Below are 25,204 nucleotides of genomic sequence, written 5' to 3' on the forward strand. Positions count from 1 at the left end.
GAGGGAATGTCAGGGGAGCAGGGGATGCCCTGGGCTGTTCCCCATCCCTGCTGCAGCACCCCCAAACCAGCCGTGCTAGAACCCCCCAAGCACCCACTGCTCCTCCTGCAGCAGCACCCAGCCCCAGAGAGGGTCCAAGCTCCCCCATGCCTTCCCTTCCTCTTCCCAGAAAGAGGAAACAGGTATTATTATTATTATTATTATTATTATTATTATTATTATTATTATTATTATTATTCAGATATTGCCTTAAAAGCTGCTGCAGGTGCTGTCTGCTCCACCCAAGGAGTTTGTTTCTCCCTCCTGCTCCAGACCCAGACGCACTCAAGCCCTTTCCTGCCCTTCCCAACACTCCTTAGCCCGCAGGTTTCACTTCAGTTTCACCCCTACCTTTTCCACACCTTCCCTCTGCTCTGCTCTCTCCCTTTTTGCTCCCCGGTTCCCATCAAGGATCCAAATTTCTGAGTCCCATCCTGGGGTCTGGGGGTGCTGTGGGTCCCCAGCTGTTTCCCCCAGCCTTTCACTGCTCCCCAGCTGTGCTGCCCATCGAGGCAGGGGTGTAAGGCAGACAGACAGACAGACAGACACACGGGCACCAGTCACTCACCTCTGCCCCTCGGTGCTGCCCAGTGCTGCCTCCCCTGGCACCTCTCTGCCAGCCCTGAGTCCGGATGAGTGGCCAGCCCACCCTGGGCCATTAAATAGCCACGGGCGCTGATTGCCAGGTCACCCCTGGGCTGTGGCCACGGGGAGAGGAGGGTGGGACCCTCGGGGACAGAGGGGACAGGGGTTGGTGGAGCTGCCACAATGGGAAGGCAGCAACGCCGCTCATTAACACTGCTGCTGTCTGCTGCCTCATCTGGAGAGCGGCTGGGAGCTGGCCTTGCGTCCCTGGCAGCTGTCAGGGGTGCTGCAGGGATGGAGGGTCTCATCTGGGGTACAAGTGTGTCCCCTCCATGTGGCTGGTGTGTCCTGTGTGCAGCTCTTGGGGGGTCCCACCCATCTGTTTGTGTGCACAGGCACCACTGGAGACCCCAAACCTGCCCAGGGCCCGGCCCCACATGGACATGACCGAGTGCTCCCACCCTCCCTAGTCAGCACGCACAGCCCCAGTGCTGGAACATGGTCCCCAAGGCACCCTGCTGTCCCCTCCAGGTCTGTCCTGGCTGTGGCAGTGGAATTGGAGTGGGCAGCAGGGAGGGACTGGGGCATTGCTCGGTGCTCTGTCCATCAGAGCAGGTCCCTGTGGCACAGACAGTGCCACCCTGACAGTCCCAAGGCCACCCCAATGTCCTGCAGGGCCTTGGTTTGGGCTGGAGCCCTGGAATCCTCCTCAGACCCTGGGTGTCCCAGCTCTTGTTGTGCAGATTGGTTTTGGTGTGGTGGCACAGACATGTCCCTGTGGCACAGACACTGCCACCCTCCCAGCCCCTGTCCTAGGGCCACCCCAATGTCCTGCAGGGCCTTGGTTTGGGCTGGAGCCCTGGGGAGCCTCCTGAGCCCCTGGGTGTCCCAGCTCTTGTTGTGCAGGGTGGTTTTGGTGTAGTGGCCTGGCATGGTGAAGGATCCATCCCCCAGCACAGCGAGGAGCTGCAGGGATTCAGTGCCACTCCCTCTGCTGTCCCTCTGGCCGTGTCCCCGCGCTGTCACAGCTGTCACACGGTGAGTAACGATGAGATCCTTTTATTAAGGAGTTTAGAAAGTCCACATGTACAGCTTTGGACACACTCACACACGACCTAGACTTCACAGCACTGCTACACACCACGGCCTGGCCCAGGGCTGCTCTGGAAGGTCCATGGCCACATCCCAGCCCCACGGTCACCCCTGCCCACCCCTTCCCAGGGAGGTGTCACCACAGATGGGTTTAACCTAATCCAGGGCCATGGAGCAACGCTTGAGCTCTTGGGAATAATCCTGGGAAATCCTGCGTCTTGGCATGGATTAAAAACCTCTCGTGCAAGTCAAAACAAATCTCTGGGGGGTCCTGGGTGACACAGGCGGTTACACAAGGATGTGCTACCAACAAACCAACGTACAACATTCCCTCCCTGGCATGACCAGGGGAGGGGTCTGGGGGGGGATGAGCCTTCCCACCCAGCACATGGTTCCATGTGCATTCCTGCCCAAAGCATCAGAAAACCCAGCCACAGCTAACCCACCGAAATAACTGATCGAAAAGTAAAGATGGGTGCAGGCAGGAACCTTTCCAGAAAGGTCCCGTGGAATGCAGGAAGCTCCTTGGAAGCTGTCAGGGCTCCTGCTGTTGTGCTGAGAAATGCCACTGCTGGGTTCCCCCAGTCCCCATCGTTCTGGGCATGGATGGAGTGCTTAGAGCTGAGTGCCCTTCGCTCAGAGCTCTCCCTGCCCTGAGGGCTCTGAAGGATCTCTCTGGCAGAGTAAAAGCTGTGGTGATCCCAGTGCATGGTTTGTCGTTTCTCTGTCAGGGCAGACAGACAGACACTCACCCAGTGGGTGAGAGATCTTGTCCAGCACAAGATCCGAGGTGGGGAAGGCTTAAAAAAAAAAGGAGATTCACAGAGGGAAGTACAAACCTGGCACAGTTGGGAAGCTGAGCCTTTGATCTCCCCGTGCTTTAAGCTCCCCTGGAAATGGAGACGGGGAGTTTTCCTCCCCTCCTCAGTCCATCTGTCTGTCTGATGCTGTTTCTTGGGGCAGGGCTCTGCTGTAGCACAGGCAGAGAATGCTGTAAAGGGCGGCAGGGCTCTGTCTGTCCCCTCCCCTCTCGGTCCAGAGTCTGATCACATTTGGTTCTCAGTTTTTTTTGGACAAAATCCCCCATTTGAGTCCTTCCAGGGAGCCAGCAGGAGACATCAGTCCCACGGCAGCTCCTGCCTGGGCTGGCTGGTGCTGCTGCCCAGTTATCAGGGCCCTGCAGATGCTAAGCCCCACTCGGGGCTTCTCTTTTGCAAAACCTTAACAGGATTTGAGGAAATGAAAGGCTTTGGATATCTGCAGGTGCCCAGCCAGTGCCACAGCTCAGAGTGCAGTGTCCAGGCCAGCAGTGAGCAGAGGGGGCTCACTGGGAGATGGGGCTGAGCTGCCCCAAGGGTCTGGGGAAAGGTCACAGCCTTTGCATGGTGAAAGTCTGATGTGAATCCAATGGGTCTGGTTGGGAGGGAGGGGCTGTGAACTGCAGGCAGAGCTGTGTTGGGAAGTGAGCCTTCCTCGCCTCCTCCTCTTCCTTGCTGTGCTCCCCGTTTGCCCAGCACTGCCAAAGCAGCTCTGTGCTGAGCTCAGTTCTGGGTGTGCGTCCTTGCAGCGCTGCTCTGGCTCACTTTGGGGTGTCCTGGCCAGCTGGGGGGCTCCAGGAGCCAGGACAGGGACAGTGGGGAGTAAGGAGCTGGTGGTTGTCCCTCCCCAGCCGCGCTGCTCCTGCAGGGGCAGGGGAGAGCGTTCTGCAGCCCAAGGAGGAATTGCTGGCACGTCAGGCTTCCCCAGCTGAGCCTCCCCATCACCAGTAGCACCATGGGGGAGCTGCAGCAGCCTCATCCCAGTCCTGTGGGTTTGGGGGCCTGGGGTTCCCCATGACAATGCCCCCAGCCCTTTGCCAGCTTGGTGAGCCCACTGCCAGGTGTCAGTGCCCAGGGCAGAGGTGACCAGAGGTGCTCAGTCTGCCTGGGCTGCTGCATCCCTCCCTCCTCCATCCTTTCCTTCCTGCTGGGCACCTCTGCCCAAACACCTGCATCCTTTGTGCCCCAGCCAGGAGCACAGGCTGTGGGTCACACTCTGGCCAGGACGCCTCGTCATGGCAGTGGGAAGCTAAACTCTGACAACACCTCTGGGTGCCCAGGAGCCAAAGTCACCCTCAGTGGCAGCAGATGCTCCCCAGAAGCCCCTCAGAGGTGGGCAAGCCCTCGGAGAGGATGAGGAGGGTGGCAGCTGAGGGAGTGGATCTGCAGGGAGCTGGGGAGGGGCAGGGGAGCGGGCACGGTGTGGGGGGGCAGATGCCATCAGCTAATTCTCCTCGCGGATGGGCCGGATCTTCATCTCGGTGAACTTGAGCGAGTACTGCCAGCCGGTCCAGGAGGACCACTCGATGCCGTCGGCGTAGGAGCTGTGGTGGCCGCGCAGGTACTGCCCGTTCAGGTTGGACGTGTGGCAGTTGCGGTACCACCAGGCGCCGTGGTAGAAGGAGGCGCAGTTGTTCTCCGAGTGGTCGTTGTCCAGGTCCTTGGTGGTGAACTTCATCCCGTTGTGCTTCAGGAAGGAGTCACCTGTGCCGGGGGAAAGGAGTCCTGATGGGCACCTCCTGCCCTGTGGGGCTCCCCTGGGCACCCCATGGGGCTCCTCCAGCAGATGCCCAACCAGCAGATGCCCAACTTCACCCACCTCCAGCTCCCCAAAACCGCAGGGATGCAGCTGGTGCCGCTGCCATGGGACACTGGAACACCCCAGCAAGGGGGTTTGATGGCTGTGTGTCACAGACGTTTTATGGAAATTTTTTTCTCCTGAGAAGCCTCAGGAGTAAAATATAAACAACAATTATCTGCTGCTGTGCAATGCAACAGGTGGATATTTGATTAGTCTCATGTAGTTGTTTCTAATTAATGGCCAATCACAGTCCAGCTGTATTGGACTGTCTGGTCAGTCACAAGATTTTATTATCATTCCATTTTAATTCCTTTTCTGTTCTGTCCAAGCCTTCTGATGAAATCCTTTCTTCTATTCTTTTAGTATAGTTTTAATATAATATTTATCACTATATATTATAAATAATATAACATTTATATTTTGCATAATAAAATATATATTTATACTATATAAATATAAATTATATATAAATATATAATTTTACATTAAATTATATATTTATATATTTATATTTTATATTAAATTATATATTTATGTTTATCTATGAATTTATAATATTTATATTAAAATATACTTATGTACAAATATTATATAAATTTATTTATATAGAAATATCTATTTATATATAATAATATATATGAATAATACATATTATTTATATATGAATATTATTTATATATAGATACTATTTGTATATAAAATAGAATATATTTTTATATAAATATAAATAATATTTATTTTAATAAAATAATATATTAGCCTTATGAAACATGGAGTTAGATCCTTGTCTCTTCCCTCTTCCTAATTCCCCTGTGAACACCACCACAGCTGTGGACCTCCCCACCCATGGGAGATGTGCCCCCCATCCTGGTGCCCCACCTGCAGTCCCTGAGTAGTCGGCGATGCTGATGGGGTACCCGTCCTCCTCGGGGTCCACGGAGAAGAGCCCCACCCCGAAGCTGCCGTAGTGGGCGAAGGCGGTGCCGTTGTCGAAGTCCTCCAGGTCGATGCGGAGCTCGTAGCTGCCCTGCACCGTCAGCAGGTGGATCCTCTTGAGCCCTGGCAGAGGCAAAGGGGTGAGTGTGGGGATGGCGTGCCCAGGGCTGCAGCCCCTCCCTCCCAGCCCATGGGTGGGGGTCTCGGCGTCCCCTCCATCACAAAGGAACCCCGGAGCTGCCCAGGCTTTGCCAGGAGCCGGCAGTGCCAGCCCCACACACCCAGCCAGTGCTCTCCTGTCAGCTTCCCAAAGCCGTCCCGGTAGGCTTCCCAGCCACGGAAAAAATTCACGGAGCCGTCCTCCCGCCGCTGGAACACCTGGGGACACACAAAGGGCATCAGCTGTGGGGCTGCTCCCAGCCTGTGGGACCCCTCTGCTCCCCGCCCTGCTGCCCACCCCTGTTTAATTAGCAGCACAAATTAAGCCCTGTCGGCTCAGTGATTGCACGGGGATGAGCTCCCCGGGGAAATGCTCCATCCCAGGGGTGGGTGAGTCTGTTCAGGCAAAACCCTTCCCAGGATCCTCTGTCTGGAAATGTGAGCAGAGCTCGGGAAACCTGAGTTCCTTGGGAACCTGAAGTTCCTTGGGAAGTCTGTGGTGTCCCTGGGGTGATGGACACCCTGCAGGCTGCCCCTGCACAGGGGAGCAGGGACACAGAGGGCACAACCCGAGCTCTGTCCTGCAGCACAGGGTGCCCACGTTGCTGTGAGCCCTCCTGCCAACAGTGGGTGCCCAGAACTGTGCAAAAACCCAGCGGGGCTGATTTCCTCCTCCTGGATCTCCTTGCTCTCCTGGGCAGGCACCCCATTATAAAACATCATCTCTCTGACAGCCTCATTAATCTCCCAGAGAAATTAGCTGTGAGGCACTGCCTGCCCTGAGCCCTGCAGAGCCCCCAGATCCCAGGCAGATCCAGGGCTCAATGCAGCTTTGCTCAGAGGCTTTCCCTTTCCCTCTCCCATCTGCTCACCAGCCCGTGTGCCCTGTGTGCTCCATCCCCTTTTATCCATACTTTTGGGTTTGATTTATTGACAGCGATCCAGAAAATGCTGCTTCATGCCCGACCATTTGAACTTAACTAAGCCTCCAGCCCTGGATTAATTGCATTAAAGTTGGCTGAGCAAGCCTGCCCCATTCCCACCGAGCTCTGCGCTCCCGAGGCCGTGCTGGGGACAGCTGGCACACTTGGTGGCTTGGGCAGAGCCCTGCCAGGGGCCAGAGCACCCCATCTTCAGAGCTGCCCAGCTGAGCTTCCAGGACTGGGGAATGTGGATGAGCCCTGGAGTTGGGGGAAGCCACTCTCCTTTGCTTCCCCTTGCTGCTCCTGCCCTCCCATACAGGTTTTTCACCCTGGCATAAAAAACAGAACCCCCTTGTGAAGCTCTCAGTGTTTTCCCTTCCCCAGATGGGTGTTTTTGGGGCTGGCTGAGGCTCTGGCACAGCTCTGATCCTGCTGTACTTACCTTCTAGAATTAGAGCCTTAATTTTTATCCCCGCGTTGAGCACTTGAGAAGCTGTGGTTAAGCCCATTTAAAGGGGCTTTCTTCAGCCTTGCTGGGAAAGGGGGACAGCATGGCTGGACAGGGGCCTGAAGCTGCTTTTCCCCGGCCACCACCAGCTCCGTGGCTGGCGTGGGGAAGGCAGTGGCTGCAGCACCAGTGCTCCCTCCTAATCGGCTTTGAGCCACGGCTCTAAATAGGCCAATTGCCTGAGTGGTGCCCAGGGAAGCGTGTGGGACAGGGCTCCGCTGCCTGAGCCTTGGCACAGCTCAGGAATCATCCCAGGAGAGGCCTCAGTGCCTCTCAGCCCACCAGACTCAGCCCCAAAGGGGTTTGAAACAAGGTTTGTTGCTGGTGAGTGCTGCAGTCCCTGTGTCCTGCTCCATCCTCACCATCTCTCATGCACAATCCCTTCTGTGCCTCTTTTTGCACCCTCCAGGTGCAGGCAGGGCTGTGGGAGCCTCCTGATCACCCTCTGTGGGTGCTGGGGATGTTGGGTGCACCAGTGACCTGCAGGATCATCGTGTTCCAGCCCTGCCTCGCTGCTCTTTCCCTCCTCATCAAATATGCATCACCCCCCTCTTAAGCAAAAAGGATTTCCCTCCCTTCTTTAAAGGCAAGGCTGAAATATTTATCTCCCTCGTTCTCTGCCTCCCCCAGTTGCCCCTGTGGGGCAGGGACAGGCTCCTGCAAAGACACAAACCCAGAAAAATGGGTTGAAAGCAGGGAAAAGTGGGAGCACCAGCCTGTGCCTGCCACTGGCAGCTTCCTCTCCCTCAGCTCCACCAAACTCCGGCTGGGCTTGAAGCTCCCAGTGTGGGGACATCACCAGCACAGAGCTCAGGCTCCCAGTCCAGTTTTGGCAGCCATGGCACAGAGCCCAGGGTGCTCTCTGAGCCCTGTCATAGCAGGGAGACCCAAAGAAAGTCAGGGAGAAGCTCTGGGCAGTGCAGAGCCAGGCCCCAGGATGTGCCAGTGCCTTGGGACAGCTGTGAACACCAGAGCTGGCATCTCTGCCCTCCCAGGAGCTGCTCCTGCCTGGCCCTGCCAGCAGAATTGTCTTGTCCTGTTTGTGGTGGCACACAAACCACATCCTTGGAAACAGAACACGTTTCTGTGGCTCCTCTCAGCCCTGCCTGTGTTTTACCCCAGCCCAGTGTCAATGCCCAGCCCCATCCCTGTCCAGGACCCCTCTCCAGGCTGCTGAGGCCATCCCCAGCAGTGTCCCAGCACAGCAGGCACCCCTGAGGCTGGGAGCTGTCACCTGATGTCACCACAGCCCTTGTGCTGCTGGCACAGCCTTTTCTCCTGCTTTCTTTGGCTCTCCAACATTTCCCAGTGCTCACAGCACCTGAGGTGATGCTGAGGAGCTGAGGTGCTGATCCAGGGGATTTTGCCCCAAATGAGGAGCAATGGAGGCTCAGGGGCACTGGGAGGAGCGTGGGACATTAGCAAAGACACTCTGAAGACATCATGTGAAAAGGACACTTTTGGAGCCCTGCTGAGCTCCCTGGACCTCCACCATGCCATCATCACTTCAAGAAAGAGCCAGAGGTGAGTGTGAGGGGCAGAGCTGGGCTGGGCAGCCCCAGGGCAGTCACTGCAGCCCCAGGCAGTGCTGGGCACAGGGCATGGGTGGCACTGACCCAGAGCCACATCCCCAGCAGCACAAACGTGGCCCTGCTGCTTCTGGGCAGGACCAAGGGGGGACAAAACAGCCCAGGATGGGGACAGGGAGCCAGCAGGACCCTGCAGAGCAGGCTCTGGGGACAGGGAGGTCCTGAGCCCTGGCCTTGGCCTCTGAGCTGCCCAGGCAGCCTAAAGCTGAGCTCAGCAGCTCCCAGGCTCCCGAGTCAAAATTGATTCAGCTGCTGCCATCGCTTCCACCCAGCCACCCACATGCAAATGAGCCCAAATGTCAGGAGAAATCATTCCAGAGGGAAGGGAAGGGAAGGGAAGGGAAGGGAAGGGAAGGGAAGGGAAGGGAAGGGAAGGGAAGGGAAGGGAAGGGAAGGGAAGGGAAGGGAAGGGAAGGGAAGGGAAGGGAAGGGAAGGGAAGGGAAGGGAAGGGAAGGGAAGGGAAGGGAAGGGAAGGGAATTTCCCAGGCTCTGCCCCACAGCACCCATCCATGCCATGGCTTTCCTGGAGCCTGAGTCAGGCAGTGCCCTCACACCCCCATTCCTCCAGAGATGGCTGAGACCATCCCTGCACCCACGGCACGTTTGGGACCCTCTGCTGCAGAGCACCCCCAGAACAGGAGCCTGGGGTGGGCACCCTCAGCCCAGCCCTGGCTGTCTCTGGGGTCCTGCTTTGGCTCCTGGTCCCACCAAGGCAGGGCAGAGCTCTGTGGTGTCTGTGCCACTGCACTCCCAGGCTCAGAAACCCTCGCTGAGCCCCCTCCCCAGCCCAGCCGAGCCCTCCCGCCTGCAGCAGCTTTAAATAAGCCTCTGAGTGTCTCACTAATCACCTTGGGCTGCTCTTCAGGCTTGGCTGGGGCTGGCAGAGGCTGTGCAGGCTGTGCACGGGGTTTGCAAGGACCCTCTGTGCCTTGGGGAGCCCGAAGGGTCCCCTCTCCCCTCTGTAATCCCCCTAGAGCTGAGGTCCTGGCTGTGCTGTGCCTCAGTTTCCCCACCGGAGCTGCGGTACCACCCTGGTACCCACCACAGGTCCCTCCTGCCCTGGGTGGGCTCTCAGCAGCCCCTGAGGGCAGGGGGGCTGAGCTCCCTGCTGGCCCTGCTCAAAGCTGCTTAGGGGGATCACATGGTGGGGATTTGTTTCCTAGAGCGCCCAGCTGGAGGGGTCCTGGCCCAGCATGTCCCCAGGGCAGAGGCTGCCTGGCGAGACCTCCAACACCTGCTGGCACCCCAAGTGATGCCCTCCAGGGCAGGGGGTGCTGCTGACCCCCAGCTGCTCCCTGGGGCAGTGGCAGAGCCCTGTCCCCCCCCATTGCTGTGATCACAGCCCATTGCAGGCGCTGTGGCAGAGTGAATCGGACAGGGAGTGAATCAGCAGAGGTGCCCCAGGCAGCCTGGCCTTAAATGAGGCCAAATGTCCGGGTTTGGGGTCTGCCTGAGCCCCAGCACTGCCCCAATGGGGCAATGCACGGCCACATGGCCCATGGCACAGCCCAGCCCTGCTGAGAGGGACAAATCCCAGAGGTGGCACCAACTCCCTCCTGAACGCCTCCAGCCCCAGCCCAGCTCCCCAGTGCAGGCAGGCACTGGCTCCAGCTCAGGGCTCACCACTGGCTGCACAGCCAGCCCCCCTGGCATCACCTGTCCCTCCTGGTGACACCCCCAAGTGTCCCAGTGCCATCTCCCCCGCCCAGCAGGGCCAGCAGCGCCGTGTCCCCATGTCCCCGTGTCCCCATGTCCCCGTGTCCCCATGTCCCTGTGTCCCCAGCGGGGTGCTGGCAGCTCACTCACCGTCCAGCCGCCCCCGTCCGTGCTCATGTCACAGTAGACCTGGAAGCCATCGGGGTAGTGGGTGGGGAAGATGGAGTAAATCCCATCCTCCTGCTGCCCACTCACGTAGATGTCAAAGCAGTCTCGGGGCCGGGAGCCTGCAGGGTGCCATCGGGGTGGGGTGGGGTGATGGGGAAAGCTGGTTAATTAATGGGCTAATTTAATGTCTTGCCATTTCTTACAGGCTCCCAACCTTGCTTGCAGCTTGGCGCCGCTTTGCTCTTTTCCTCCCTTCTCCTCTCGGGGCGAGCAGTGCCAAGGGGGATGCCACCACCACGGGGCTCCCCAGCAGCTGGCAGGGACTGCCCTCATGTCCCCGTGGGATGGCAAGGGCAAGCTGGCACCCAGATGGGGACAAGGGACAGCCAGTGCCCAGGGAGGCTGTGGGCACAATGCTCCCAGCTCCAGGACAGGCTCCTCAGCTGCAAACCAACCCAAGGCTGAGGGATGTGACTGTGCAGGGCCACCTTCCACACCCGATGGAGGCGAATGCTCTGCCTGGTCCCTGCTACCCTCTGTAGGAGCTTTGCAGGGGTGTGAAAGGGCTTTTGGGCTGGTTTATGGATGACTGGGAGCTGCAGATTGAGAACTCCCCCTCCCAGGACACCCCTTTCCCTCTCCCACCCCCTGCACTGTATTAATCCCCTCTCCCGGATGCTCTGCCCCATGCAGGGTGATTCCTCCCTTGCCCGAGCTTCCCCAGGCCCATCCCTCTCCCCAGGGGTGCCTCTCACCGTTGGAGCAGCCCCGGGGCCGGGCTCCCCTGGCCGGGGCTCGCTGCAGGTCAGCCTTGAGCCGGGGCCGGGCCCCGCCGCGCTCCCTCTGCAGCGAGTCCAGCGCATCGCTGACGGAGCTCACCAGCCGGGCCACGCTGCTCTGGCTCTCCGACAGCAGCTGCGGGCAGGGACACAGGGGGGGACACAGAAATGGGGGTGAAATGGTTAAATCCTTTCCACATCCCTCCCTGCCCCCTGACTGCTGTGCTCAGCAATGCCAGGGGTGTAAATCCCATAAAATATCTCTGTTGCTTTATCTCTTTATCTCTTGAGTTTTGGCAGGGGTCAAGGTCCAGATAAGCACTTACTGCCCCCAGGAAGGAGAGATCCCCAAACCTGGGTGCAGTGGTGCTGCAATCCCGTGGGATAAGGGGCATCTCTGGGCAAGGGCAGGATGACGGAGGCGGCAGGAATAGCCGTGTCCTGAGGCAGCCCCCAGCTCCTGTCATCCCCTGAGGTGACCCAGGCTGGGACAGGGACACGGGGTGGCTGTGGCAGAGCACCAGGATGGGAAGCAGAGAGAAACAAGCAGCGCTGGTACTCAGAGGGAGCTGAGTACCAGGAGGGTCAGGCGTGGAGCCATGCCCTGGATCTTGCTGTGACACCTGGCAGAGCCCTGGCATACTCAGGTAAGCATTTCAACACAGCTCATTGGCTGGGAAATTTTGGGGACTGTAAAGAGGGGGAGCTGATTGCTGCATGAACTGCCCTTGGGAAGATTCTGTGGTGTGCTTTGCTCTGTCTGGAGCTCCCAAACTGAACCTGGAGCTGGGACACCCACAAGGTGGGAGGCTGCACACCAGGCTCACTGGCACTGGGGTGGTTTGGCAGGGAGATACTTCCACCTTCCAATTCCCAAGCCCTTACCTTCAACCTCAGCTCCTTCACCTGGAGCTCTCCCCTGGATGTTGAGGGCAGGAGCAGCCATGCCACAGGGATATTGGCACAGGGAATTCCACCCCCAGGGATGTTGCGGGGTTCAGTGGGTTAGGATAGGTGTGTTTGGTGGAAGGCTGGGCCTAGGCTGCTTAGAGTGAAGGCTGAGTAGAAGCTTAGGTGGAGGTAGGATATAAAGAAAATTATAGGGTTGTAGCTATAATCTGTTGAGTCCAAATCAACAATCTTATTTAGACTAACTTTCTGTTATTCTGCTCATTCTAATCCGCCTTGAATTCATTCGTACACTAGTCCTAGGGTAAGGACGAGGAGAAGTGAGGAGGTTTCAGGCTGGGGTGGTGGTAGGGGATTGCAGCTGGGTGGCTCACGGTGGCAGGAGGAGTGGGGCCTGCCCTGCCTGGCACTGCCAGCCCCAGCTCACCTGGATGAGCCTGCCCTGCTCTCCCTGCAGGGCGCTCAGCTCCTGCCCCATGGCGCTGTGCCCCTTCTTGAGCCCGTCGCAGTCGGCACGCAGCTGCACGGCGTGGCTCAGCAGCTTGGCCACCTCGTCCGCCACCGTCACCAGCAGGGCCTTCTGCTGGCTCTTGGTGGCCTTGGCCTCGGCGTCGTGCTCGGTGAGGGCGTGCAGCAGGGAGCTCTGCAGGCCCTCCACGCGGCCCAGGGCGCCGGCGGCGCTGGGGCAGTTGGGGTCGATGAAGATGTTGATGCGGGAGCTGTCGGCCTTCTCGATGGTCACCAGCGCGTTGGCCTCCTCGGGGTTGGTGCTGATGACGGGGGGCGGCTCGGTGACGGGCGTGTGGTAGTGGTTCATGAAGAGGATGGCGCCGGTGACCGTCACGGCCAGGAGCACGGCCACTGAGAGCAGCACGGTGCACAGGATGTAGCCACAGCTCATCCTCTGTGGGCAGACACGGACACGCCATCAGCCCCATCCCCTCACCCCACAGGTGGGCTCTGAATGGGGTTTGGGGTCTGGCAATGGCTCTGAGGGAGGGTGGGGACCCCAGGAGCGCTTCAGGGACATGGAGGCCATCAGCACTGCCCCATCCCCTCACAGGCAGGCTCTGCACGGGATTTGGGGTCTGGCAATGACTGTGAGGGTGGGGAGGACTCCAGGGAGCCCTGCAAAGAGACATGGAGGCCATCAGCACTGCCCCATCCCCTCACAGGCAGGCTCTGCACGGGATTTGGGGTCTGGCAATGGCTGTGAGGGTGGGGAGGACCCCAGGGAGCCCTGCAGGGACATGGAGGACATCTGCACTGCCCCATCCCCTCACAGGCAGGCTCTGCACGGGATTTGGGGTCTGGCAATGGCTGTGAGGGTGGGGACCCAGGGAGCCCTGCAGGGACACGGGTGAGCTGTGAGTGAGCAGAGCTGCCGAGCCCGCTGGGGAGCGGGTATGAAATAATAACGAGAGCAAGGCACGGCACCGCCCGCTCCCGTGGCATGTTTTATTTACAGCCCTGATCCTCGGCTGGAGCAGCCCTGGCTCCCCCGGAGATGTGGGGGGGGCTCCCTGCTGCCCTGGGCACAAATGTGGGGGGAAAATGGGAAAACACCTCGTGTCCCTCACAGCAGGACCACAGGGAGAGCAGCACTGGTGGCTGTGGGGCTGTGCTGGGGTCACTGAGTAATGTGGGGACCTGCTCTGCACAGGGCAGCTCCCAGCTATGGCAGGCAACTTATCTTCATCCCCTTCATCCTTCATCATTTCCTGCTGGAGGGGGCAGAGCTGCTCCCAAAGCTTTGGATCAGTCCCAGAGCCTCCTGGCAAGGGAGAGTCGCTGTGGGAAAGGTCTCTGACCCCCCCAGCCCCTCTGGCAGCTCTGCTGCTGCTCAGAGCCACGGGCTCAGCCCCTGGCACCTGCTCCATGCCCACCAGGAGCCTTTTCTCCCTGCAGAGCCTCGAGTGCCAGCACAGTCAGAGCAGAGCAGGTGAGCTGCCACCCGATCCCATCGGCTCCCTGTCCCCTCCCCTGCTCGTTACACCTGCAGGACAGAGGCTCTGATTTCCCCCTGACCCTGGCCACGGCTGTCACAAGGAATTGCAGGGCTGGCAGCAAACTGCAGATTCAGAGAGACAAAGACTACTTTGCCCAGAAACGAAGGGAAAATTGCTGCATCTGCAAAGATTTCCCAGGCCCTCTCCCCTCCCGTGCACATCTATCTGGAGTGACACCTTCCTTCAAGCACCCTTCATTTCATTCCCTCTCACGCAACCATTTGCATTAAGGTGACCCCACAGCAGCAGCAGGGTTGGCTGGGGGGCTGAGGGTCCCCCACCAGCCCCAGGGTGGGCTCTGGGTTTCTGCCCCTCTCCATGGAGGGAGATCAAACAGCACTGGGCTGAATGGAAGCCACCTGCAGGGAGGACACAGCCCCAGGCTCAGCCCCTCGGCGCAGGTTAAAAGGAGATGTCAAAGGCAATAAGGGAAACTCTGTGCAAGCAGGGTCTTGAGGAGTTTGCCTGGTGTGTGTGTAGACACAGAGCCCTGCTTAGGGGCACAGGGGACACCCAGGAGCAGCAGCATGGTGGCAGACAGAGGTGGCAGATGCCCATTGCTCACATCCTTAAATGGGCACCCAGGACCTGGGCTCACCTGGGCCCCTCAGCACCCTGAAGTGACAGGAGGGGTGGCTGCTGACCAAAGGCCAGTGTCAGTGGGATCTACGGGGTGAGCAGGGACCTTGTCCCTGTGGTTGTCCTGGCTGTCACAGCACTCTCACCTCCAGGGCTTTGTGCCCTCCCGTGCTGCTCCCCACAATGAGCCATGCCCAGCTCGAGGGGCACAAGGAGGAGCTGCAGGGCACAACGTCCCCTCTGAGCAGTGAGAGCTCCCAAAACAGAGCCATGAGTGGATGAGGCTCCTCTTCCCACAGCCACACAAATCCCAGCCACCAAAACCTCACAGCTCTGCCTGGGTGTGCACCACACCAGGAGCTGTATCCAGCTGTTTTCCAGCCCTCAAGCCCCACAATCACTGCCCTCCCACCAGCAGCAGGAACTGAGGCCAATTCCCTTCCAAAGGGATCCCCCCTGCTTGTGGCTGCAGGATCCTGAGTGGCAGCAGCCTCAGGAGTCCCACGGCGTTTTGCTGGCACGTTGTGTTACCTGGCAACCTGCAGTGGGGAGAGGAGGCAAACCCAGCCAGTGGCACCAGCAGCACTCCAAACTGGGCTGGGGGGCCCCCCAAGCCCCTCCAGCACAGCAGCACTGCAGCAGCATGCCCAGCTGGGCAAGGGACCCTGCAGACACCCCCTGCCACTCACTCCTGCCTCACCATGAGCCAGCTCTCATCATCCATAGGGTTCCTGCTGTCTGCTCCATGGCCTCAAGCTCCTGGAGTTCTTGCCAAGACTTTTGGACAGCTGTAAGACACCCCCCTGCCCTGGTTATTGATGTTCCCCTGGGGATATCCATTGGGCTGGAGGTCCCAGTGTCTTGAAATCATCTTTCCTAAGGAGAGCAGAATCTGTGTGACTGAGTGGTGCCTGGGATGAGCAGATCTTCACTTGCAAACCTGCTCTGGAGCCTGGAGGGAGCCCCAGGCAGGATCCAAGGGATGGTTGTGTCCCTGGTGAGTTGGGCTCTCCATGCCCTGCCCTGGCACAGGATCTACACTTGGTCACCCATGGGTCCTTGGTGACACAGCCACACTTCCTGAGCAGCTCTGGACCCCATCAGGGGCCTCAAATCAGCCCCCAGCCCACTCAGCCAGCCAGACTGGCCGTTCTGGGATGGAGACAAGCAGCGCCAGCACTCCACACCTGTGGGAAGGGAAGGACACGAGCTGGCTTGTCCCCAGAGCAGAGGTGGCTGGTCCCTGGAGAGCATGGATGGAGAGCAGTGGCAGCAGAGGCTGAGCTCTGCCCTGGGAGATGCTCTAAGATGAGGAGTCCCCTTTGCTCCTGCCACAATCCCTGCTGCTCTCCAGCCCAGCAGACTGAGGGATGGCAGGCAGCGTTCCTGCAGCCGGGCTGCTCTGCTCAGCCCCCAGGCTGTGCCCTGAGCCAGGGACGAACCAGAGCCGCTGTTCTGCCTCCCAGGTAAGTGAACACCGAGGTTTGCATCGCCCAGGCTCAGCTGCTGGTGTAACTTTAGTCCAGGTAGCCGCACCTCCCTGCCGGGGTCCACCCAGCGCTGCAGGGTCCCCCAGCCCGCACCTATCATTTATTCAGAGCTCAGTTTGCATCCTCGCTCTGCTCCCCCTCTCCGTCCCTGTCCTCCCTCGCTGCCCATCCCGCCCTGCCCGGCTCGGGGCTGCAGCCGCCTCCCCTCGCCCTGGCCGGGGCTGTGTCACCCCCGCGGGCACGGAGCGGCTGAACCGAACCCCACTCCTGTTTTCCTGCTCTGCTCCGTCACCCAGAGCCTGCCTGCCACCGCTGCCTCGGCACGCCACACTCTGCGGATGGGGAAAGGAGAGAGCACGGGCAGGATGGCGAGCACCGAGCCGCTCTGTGGGTGAGCACGCTGGGCTGGGTTCCACCGGAGCACGGCAAACTCCGAACATCCCTGAAACCCACCGCGAGCCACCCGGCCCCGCTGCCTTGTGGGACTGGATCCGTGCTGATCCTGCCCGGCTCGCCCTCGGGGGCACAAACCGGGGGGTGGCGGCTCCAGACGGGTGGCACGGCTCGAATCCCTGTGCACAGGGAGGGCTCTGCCAAGGAGGGGAGGGCAGGGCAGGCTGGTTTCTCTCTCGGGGGTCAGGGCTCTGCCGGGGCGCGCAGCCCCTCTCCACTGAGCTGCTGGCAGAAGGAGAATTCGGGCAGAAGCCCCTCTTGCCTTGCTGCGGGTGTCAGGGGACAGGAGAGTGGCAGAGCTGGGGTCGAGCGTGTCGCCCCCCATGCTTGCCCAGCTCCTGGGTGCCGAGGAAGGTCAGCGCTGCCAGCTCTGGGTCCTTTCCCTTCACTCACAGGCTCGCTGGAGATTTGCTGTCCTGCAGCTCCTCGCAGACGCTTTTGCCCACACTCCTCACTCCTTCTTCCCACCCTGCCCGCGCTCAGCGCGCATCCGTGCCCGTGCCCATCCCTGTGCCTATCCTGGAACTGTCCAGGGCCGGGCTGGATGGGGGATTGAGCAGCCTGGAAGGTGTCCCTGCCCGTGCCACGGGGGTCGGAACTGGGTAATCTTTAACATCCCTTCCAAGCCGAGCCATCCCGCGCTTGCCGGGCTGGCAGCCCGCTCGGCCGGGCTGTGGAGCTGCCACACGTGCAGCGGGGTGTGCAAACGGGCTGGGCACGTGCCGGATCCCCGCGTGTCACCGCAGGCTCTGCCGCCGCAGCGCCGGCCCCCCCAAACCCAGCGGGGGCCGGGAGCCCCCGAACCGGGAGGGGTGAGCCCGGCTGCAGCGCGGAGCTGAGATGCCAAATCCCCTTTAAAGGGTTATTTCAGCAGTTTAGAGCGGTTCGGCAGGGTGGTAGCCCCCGAGCATCGCACGCTGCCCCAACCCGGGGCAGCCCCGGGTTAATTAACCCGCAGGTTAATGAAAGCATTAATTGGGAGGGGGGTGAGGAGGTGCAGCCCGGGGGGCTCCGCACGGTGGGGACAGGGGACAGCTCGCCACACTGGGGTGCGCCGGGAGAAAAGCTCGCTGGGGACACTGGGGGGTGGCTGGGACCCTCGGGCTGGGTGACCCCCACCCCCTGCCCCCCTTGCCCCCCGCCCCGTACCTGTGATTTCTCCTGCTGCCCATCCTCAAGTTGCGAGGCTCCTCCCACGGTTTTCCAACGCTCGTTCCCCATCGCGCCGCCAACTTCCAGCCCAAGTAAGTGCCCGGACCCCCACAAGCCCCCCCAAACCTCCTCTCCGGCGGCGCAGCCCCCGGCCCGCCCGCGCTGCCCGGCTGGCCGCGGCGGAGGACGGGCGGCGGCGGCGGCGGCGGAGGAGGAGGAGGAGGAGGAGGGAGGGAGGAAGAGGAGGGAGGGAGGACACGGGCACGGACACGGGGGTGGATCTTCCCTCCCCGCCCGCCCCGACCCCCCCCGGGGCTCCCCCGGCCCCGCTCCGGGCACCCCGCCCGGTGATGCCCCGGGGGATCTCCCCGCCCCCCCCAGCACCGCCTGCCGCCCCCCGATCATTCCGGACCCGGACCCGAACCCCCCCTCCAGCCCCGGGCTCCGCGGCTGCCCAGATGTGGCAGCACAGCTGGAGCAGCGGCAGCAGGTAAGGCGGGGTGCCAGCGGGATCGGGGGTGCTGCAGGGGCCCGGGGGGAGAGCGGGGGATGCCCCCGGAACCCGCTCACCCCTTGCCGGAGAAACGCCCCCACATCCTCCGGCGGAACGCCCCGAGCTGGTGGGGCTCAGTCCCATGGGTGGGCAGGGATGGGCAGGGTGCCGGGCGGGGGGGCGGAGAGGGCGGCATTGGCATCGCCACCCCCCAAACCTTTGCTCCCGAGGGTGGCCAAAGTGCTCTCGGAGCAAATCCCAGCGCACTCTGCGGAGCCGGGGCCGGCGGGGCGAGGCACAGCCGCCCCCAGCCCCTGCAGGGTGGCAGCGGTGCCCGAAGCCCAGCGCTGCCAGCCCCGAGCCGTGGGGCTGGCCCTGCGTGCCAGGGCTCCCTCCCGGCCCCGTGTGCCGCCACTCCCGTGTGGATGTGGTTTTCCCTTCCCAGAGCTTTGCCGCACCTCCCGTAAATCTTTTATTTGCCACTTGTCTGACCTGCGGGCAGGAGCGTTGCTGAGAGGTTCAGAGGAGCAGCGTGAGAGCAGCGATGGCTCAGAGCTGCTTCAATCCGGCTGGGGGGAGGCTGAGCTCTCTCTCCAGGCTGAGAATCCCCTGGGAAACCTCCTGGGCAGCCCTGCAGCCCCTTGTCCTGCAGCATGGGGCGGTCCCCTGGGCACCCCCAAACCCCCCTGGGTCTGTCCTGGAGCTCAGCCCCAGTCGGGACCTGCAGCAGCTCCAATGTGGCTCCACTGGTGTGGGGGCTGCCTGTCTGTGGGGCAGGGGTGGCACAGGGGTGGTAGTTTGCATATATGGGGAACAAGGGGTTCAAGCAGTTTGTCTCCAGGGCACACACCCTATTTTGGGAAGAGCTGGATGCGTGCTGGGCTGGCGAATATTCCCCAAAGAGCTCTGTGGGGCAGGGAGGGGAGCGCAGGCTTTGCCTCAATCCTTCGGTTCTCTGTGTGTGTGGGGGGGGGTGTGTGCACTGTGTCCCAGCCAGGTGCAAATCCTGCCTTTGGCTGCAGAGGTGTTTAGTGTGGATTTACCGGGCGATGCTCACTCGTGGCTGCCAGCCCAGCTCCTTCCCCATGGATGATTTTCAAGGACTTCCCTGTGCAGCTGAGCCCGGCCAGCCCGTGCCCCTGGTGCTCGGCTCCTGGAGGCAGGAGGCGCTGCCCCCGGGAAGCTGTTTAAGCAGAACTCCAAACAATAAAAACTTATCATTAAAAAGAAATGCATCTTGGCTTCATGTGGCCTGGCAGCGCGGGGAGGAGTGATTCAGTGGCTTGTCAGCCCTGGGCGTTAGGCACGCCGAGCTGCACAACTGGACACTCTCCAAGTCCAGCAACTCATTTTCTGCAGATGGAGCCGGGACCGTGCAGCGGGGCTGACGCTTAATTTGCAATCCAACATACCTTGACATAGCCCACAGCCGGACTGCGGAGGTGGTGCAGGGTGGGATCTGGGATCCTGCTGGCCGGTCTGTGCAGGCAGGGCTGGCCCCTCGCAGCCCTGTCATGTGTGGGGTGTCCCCGCTGTCCCCTGGGAGGATGTAGGGTCCGGCTCGGTCCCACTGCTGTCTCCAATTGCCGGTCTCCAAGCCATGCGGTGAGTGGGAAGGAGATTGCCACTCTGGCAAAGGGTTTTGGGAGCTTGAGTGATGCTCAGGATGAGCCCTGCCCGGACCAGGGGCCAGCAGGGACACTGGCCTGGCTCATCACTGCCTTACACTGAGCCGTGCCACCTCCTGTTACCTGTCACAGGGTCCGGCTGTAGGTGTGGAACTGGGGACATGGGAAGGGGCATCCATGCCAGCTGAGACCCACGGCCCCACAGGCCTGGACCCGGCTCCACAGGCTGTGTCGGGAGGGATTGGGCGCTCAGGCTGAGCCTTGTTTTGGGCACACGGCGGGGGCTGGGCACCGATGGGCACAGACCCTCCCCCGGGGCTGAGGAGGGGGCTCTGCCAGCAGCCCAGCCCGGATCGATCGGCATCGGAGAGGATGATTCATGTCTCAGGCAGTGGCCCGAGGGCAAAAGCAGGAGAGGTTTGATGTGAGGATGCCGGGAGGCTGCGGCTCCTGCGGGAGCCCTCCCAGAGCTGCTCTGCCCGCTCTGCTCCGGGGTCCCGGCTTGGCCTGGGGGAAGAAAACAGCTGAAGCAACACTGGATCAGACCCAAGCTCTAAACAGAGCCCTTTGAAACATTTCAGACACCCTCTCCTATGCTGTGGTCCAAGACAGCGAGCAGAGTTGCAGTGGGGGTGTCGGGCAGAGGCTGGGCTGCGGTCAGCGCTGTGCCCCCGTGGGGACAGGACACTACAGAGGTGGCACTTCACCCTCCTTGTGCTCAGCCACACTCGGTGCTAGAGCTGGTGAGAGCAGCGATGGCCCGTGGGTCCAGCCCAGAGAGGGGCATCAGGACTGTCCCAGACACGGTGCCAGGGCTGGGCTGGGGGACACCGAGCCCTCCCCAGGAACAGCGTGTGCTTTCCTTGGCAGGGAGCCAGGGGAGGCAGAGCCGCCGCTGCACACGCACGGCGTCAGACATCATCATCATATTAATAATGAAAGGGCAGCTCCTTCAAAGCTCTCCGTCCCCGCGCCGGCGAGAGCGCGGAATGCAGAGGAGCTGCGTGAGCCTCATCCCAAGCAGCCGAGGGAGAGCGCTGCGGTGCCCGGATGGTCCTTCGCTGGTCCTTCACCGGGCCACCGACCCGGAGTGACAAAAACCCTCCCTGGTCCCCGCTGGGGGCTCTCTCTGCTGGCAGTGTGGCTGCTGCGGGGGTCCCTGCACAGGAGCGGGGCAGCCCAGGGTGAGCTGGGCACAGCAGTGCCCTGTGCTGAGGCTGTGCAGGCTCCCCTGTATGTCCCCAGGCTCCCCTGTATGTCCCCAGGCTCCCCTGTGTGTCCCCAGGCTCCCCTGTGTGTCCCCAGCTCCTGTTCCAGCCCTGCTCTGTGCTGAGGCTGTGCAGGCTCCCCTGTCCCCCTTTTTCAGCCCGTTTTGGCTGCCAGGGAAGGAGCCTCTCCCCCAGGGTGCTCTGTCCATCCCTGGGGTGACACGGCAGGACACCGCTGGCTGTGTCAGGGCCTTTTTCTTCCACAGGGGGAATCGATGGCTCAGACAAGAGACAAACCACCCACAAAGAGCTCCCGGGCTGCAGCCCACATGGGGTCAGTAGCATCACTTCTGTTCTTGTCCCTGCAAGATATTTGGGTTTCCAAAACCCCTCCTTTAACACCTCCATTTTGTCTAGAGCATCCCCCAGCCTGGCTGTACTTTGTGAGGGTCTCAGCAGGACCAGACGAGGGCTGAGCGTCTTTTCTCCTCTCTCCCCTCTGCCAAACCCTGTCATGCACTTTTGCCCCTCTTTGCTGCAGATGCCATGGTCTCAGGAGGAGAGAATGGAACCTTCTGTGCCAGGAGGAGATGGAGCACCCTGTGCTCACCCCATTCCCATCCCAATCCCACCCCATGCCCTTGTGCTCTCCCTGGCACCCCGAGTGTTTCAGAGGGTCCCACCCAGTGTCCCAGATGGGTGGGAGCTGCTCTGTCCCCCCCAGCTCTTCCTTCCCAGCCCTTTCTCAAGCTTTTTTTTCCCACTCCTCCCTCCAAACACAGCAAAAGCCCCAAATCCCCCGCAAATGAGAAACCTCTTTTTGTTCCTCTTTTCCCTTTGCTCTCTGCTACGGCAGAGTATTGATTGGAGCTGATGTGCTGTAATCCGCTGTTTCTCTGAAAAGTTGGCATCCCAGAGTCCCTGGAGGGGCCAGATCCTGCCCTGGTGTGGGCATTGCTCCTCTGCCAGGCTTGTGAATAGCAGGAAAGCTGCATCCATCCCCATCCCATCCCATCCCCATCCCATCCCATCCCATCCCATCCCATCCCATCCCATCCCATCCCATCCCATCCCATCCCATCCCATCCCATCCCATCCCATCTCTACACTGAGCAGCTGATGGGTGGGAAAAGGCTCTGGTTTGGAGCAGATCCAGGTCAGACCCCACTGGGATGGATATCCAGAGTGCTCCCCTGCCCATGGTGACAGGGGGGACATTGGTGCTGATGAGAGGGGCTGGCTGGGGGGTCCACAGGGATCTCCAGAAAGGAACAACTCATTTTCCTGACAGCCAAGGAGGGCTGTGGGCAGATAGGGCTGACCCCAGGCTGAGAGGGGCTCACTGTGGGGTGCAAGGATGTCTCTGTGGGTCTGGGCCCTGCCTGGAGACCCCCCTGTGCCCACCCAGCTCCACCGTGCTGCCAATCCATCTGCACTTAATGATGGCAAATGGGCTGGAGAGCTGGAAAGTCAGGAGAAAGAAACCCAGCCAAAAATCACCAAAAAACACGGGGAAGATTTTAATTTAAAACCTTTTCCCACATGGAGAGCAGCAGCCTGGGCCATCTGGAGGAGCATATGCAGGTGAGGGGGGGCAGTGGTGCCTCCTCCAGCTCTCCTTGCTCTCAGCATTCTCCACAAAGGGCTTTGGGCTGGTGAAAACTAACCTGGGGGGGACCTGGGTACCCCAATCCCAAACACCAGCCTGGGGGAGCCCAGCTTTCCCCCCCTGAGCTACCAAGACCTTTCTGTTTAATTGCTGTATTTGCTGCAAAAGTGATGATGAATCCCAAAGCAAACTACAATAGCAGCTGAGTTTATTGCTGGAGATTAATTCAGTGGTTTAATTGAAACCACAGGAGCAGGATGGGAAAGCACCAGTGTGGGGCTGGGAGGAGGGGGTCAGGGTCAGCTCTGCTCAGCACCCACATCCACCCCGAGCCCCTGCAACCAACGATGCCCAAATTAGCAGATTTACTCCTCGGAGGACTTCTCCATTGGCTGAGCATCACATCCAGCATCCCAAAGCCCCAAGTCTCCTAGCAACTCCCCAGCTCTGCCTGTGCCCACCCATTAACCCCTTCCCAAGCCCTCCCCACGCTGTGTGGAACACCCGGTGCTCCGAAGGCGTCGCTGCCACACTGGGTGGGAGCAGGAGATTTGTGCAGCAAATAAATCTGCAGGAGGCTGGAGGGAAGCTCAGGATGCTCGGCTGGGTGGGAGAACCAGGCTGGTTAGCCAAAACTCAGTGTTTGATTCCGGGTGGCACAGAGAAACCCCTCAGGTTTACGTGTTGGTGGTTTGGTTTCTAAGTGTCAGGTTAGCTTGGAAGGTTTTATCCTCCTGGCTTGTGGAGATGATGGGGAAAGGTCAGGGAACCCCCAAATCATGGCCAGCCCGTGCGGCTCCCAGCTGGCATCAGCATCAGGGGAGGCTGAGCATGAGCCAGCCGCTTCCTCCAAATTTCAACAGCAAATCAATGACACAGTTTCTTTGAGGACAGGATGGAAGGGAAATTTTCAAGGAAAATGGCCTTGAAAGCGTAAAATCACAGCAGGACATGGTGTGATGGCCAAGCCTGGGATGAAGGAAGTGGGGCTGCTCCGTGATGGTTTTTTCAGATGGGATATCCAATACTTGCCTGGTTTTGCCCTTTAGAGATCAGAAAGGAGGAAACCAGAGTTGGAAAAAATACTGGGGTTTGTGGTTGAAAAATAACAGCTGACATTAAAAAAAAATAAAAACAAGTTTGTTTGGGTTTTTGGTTTTTTTAACTGTCTTAATATATATAGACTGGGAAATGTATCCAAAGATCATGTGCCACTGAAAAGGATAAATCACTTCTCTCACTTTAATGTGCTTTGTTGGGTTTTATCAGAAACATTGTCATAAAATTACCAAATTGAAATTTTAAATGGGGGGGAGAGAGGGGATATCTCGAGGGTTTGTTCTTGCTTCTCTTTTCTTACTGCCAAATAAAATACAATTAAAGCAACATTTTCTATGCCAGCCAGCACAGCTAACATCGCTTTTCTGACGGCGCTTTTTTCTGTCAGCCAATGAAAATAAACGATGCAGGATTACCAGGGAGCATCCAGCCTCCGTGGCTGGAGGGGGATGCTGAGCAGCAGGCATTCCAGTTGGAAATAGAAGGTTTTTATTCCCGTGGAAAGTGGAAATCTCCGGGGACGTTTCCCACAGAGCTCTCTGCCGCCGCCTGGAGCGAGGCTTTGCTTTCCCTTCGCTCTCCCAGTTCCCACCAGTGCCTCCCAGTCCAACCCAGTGCTCGGCACAGACGCATCTGGGAGTGCCAGATTAACTCGGGGCCCCCTGCGGCACTTTTGGGGTGACCCCAGTGGGGCTCTGTCCCCCGTGGGGCTCATTCAGTGCCCGGTGGCTCAGCTGCTGCCTGTGCAGAAATGCCCGTGGTAATTGGGTGAGGGCGCCGCTTTCCATGAGAATATTAAATCAGAGCCCCAGCCCCGATGCAGGGCGACACGCCTGGGGATAGACACAGTAGATCACGTTACGGAGGAGTTATTTCTCCTGCTTTAAAGTCAAAGGTATTGCAGCAACTTTTATTTGTCACAGAGAGTATTGGGGCACCTCTGATTGATGGGAGAGGGAGGGAGGGGGGGGGAGCCCCTGGCAGAGGGGCTGAGCACTCACCACTCATCACAGCAATGGGTTTTAGGGGCTGTGGGAAAGCCCCCAGGCTTACAGCAGGCTTAAATAGTTCTTAAAAGATTCCCAAGCCTGATTTTCCAAAGCCCCCTGAGAAACCATCTCTGTGATGAGGTGCGAGTGCTCAGCCTCTCTCAGAGGACAGCTCAAGCTGTGGCTGTGGCCACAAACCTTTGTGACAGAGCCAGTGCAGGTGTTTCAGTGCTGCAAAGGGCCTGGAGGCTTTGTGGGCAGCAGCTCAGTGCCACCATCCCTTGCTTGCTCCCCTTGGGACCAGTACAGGGAGCCACTTAGCAAATGAGGGGCTCCAGTGTCCTCCCAGTTACCAGCTTAGCTGGGTCTGTCATTCTGGTGACCATCTGGTGGCATCTGCTGCTGCTCAGCTGTCACCCACCCTGCTGGTGAAGGGGAAATGTCCAGGGATCCAGCAGGGGATTAGGGGCAGCCATGGCAGGAACATCCCATGGCTCCTGCCACGGTGGGGATGGATGGATGGATGGATGGATGGATGGATGGATGGATGGATGGATGGATGGATGGATGGA

At 59.6% G+C, this 25,204-nt stretch overlaps 1 protein-coding gene across 1 annotated transcript; it reads right to left on the bottom strand.

The window, feature by feature from the left end:
• Positions 1 to 3,978: 3,978 nt before the first annotated feature.
• FIBCD1 (fibrinogen C domain containing 1) lies at positions 3,979 to 17,721 on the bottom strand. The gene is made up of 7 exons (XM_059486523.1): positions 17,644 to 17,721; positions 12,391 to 12,867; positions 11,031 to 11,190; positions 10,258 to 10,394; positions 5,553 to 5,649; positions 5,215 to 5,394; positions 3,979 to 4,238 (listed from the first exon to the last, which is right to left on the bottom strand). The coding sequence occupies exons 1-7, from the start codon at positions 17,713 to 17,715 to the stop codon at positions 3,979 to 3,981; spliced, it is 1,383 nt and encodes a 460-aa protein (XP_059342506.1). The 5' UTR covers positions 17,716 to 17,721.
• Between the last annotated feature and the right edge of the window lie 7,483 nt (positions 17,722 to 25,204).

Source organism: Ammospiza nelsoni, chromosome 20 (assembly GCF_027579445.1).
Source record: "Ammospiza nelsoni isolate bAmmNel1 chromosome 20, bAmmNel1.pri, whole genome shotgun sequence".
Taxonomy (NCBI): Eukaryota; Metazoa; Chordata; class Aves; order Passeriformes; family Passerellidae; genus Ammospiza; species Ammospiza nelsoni.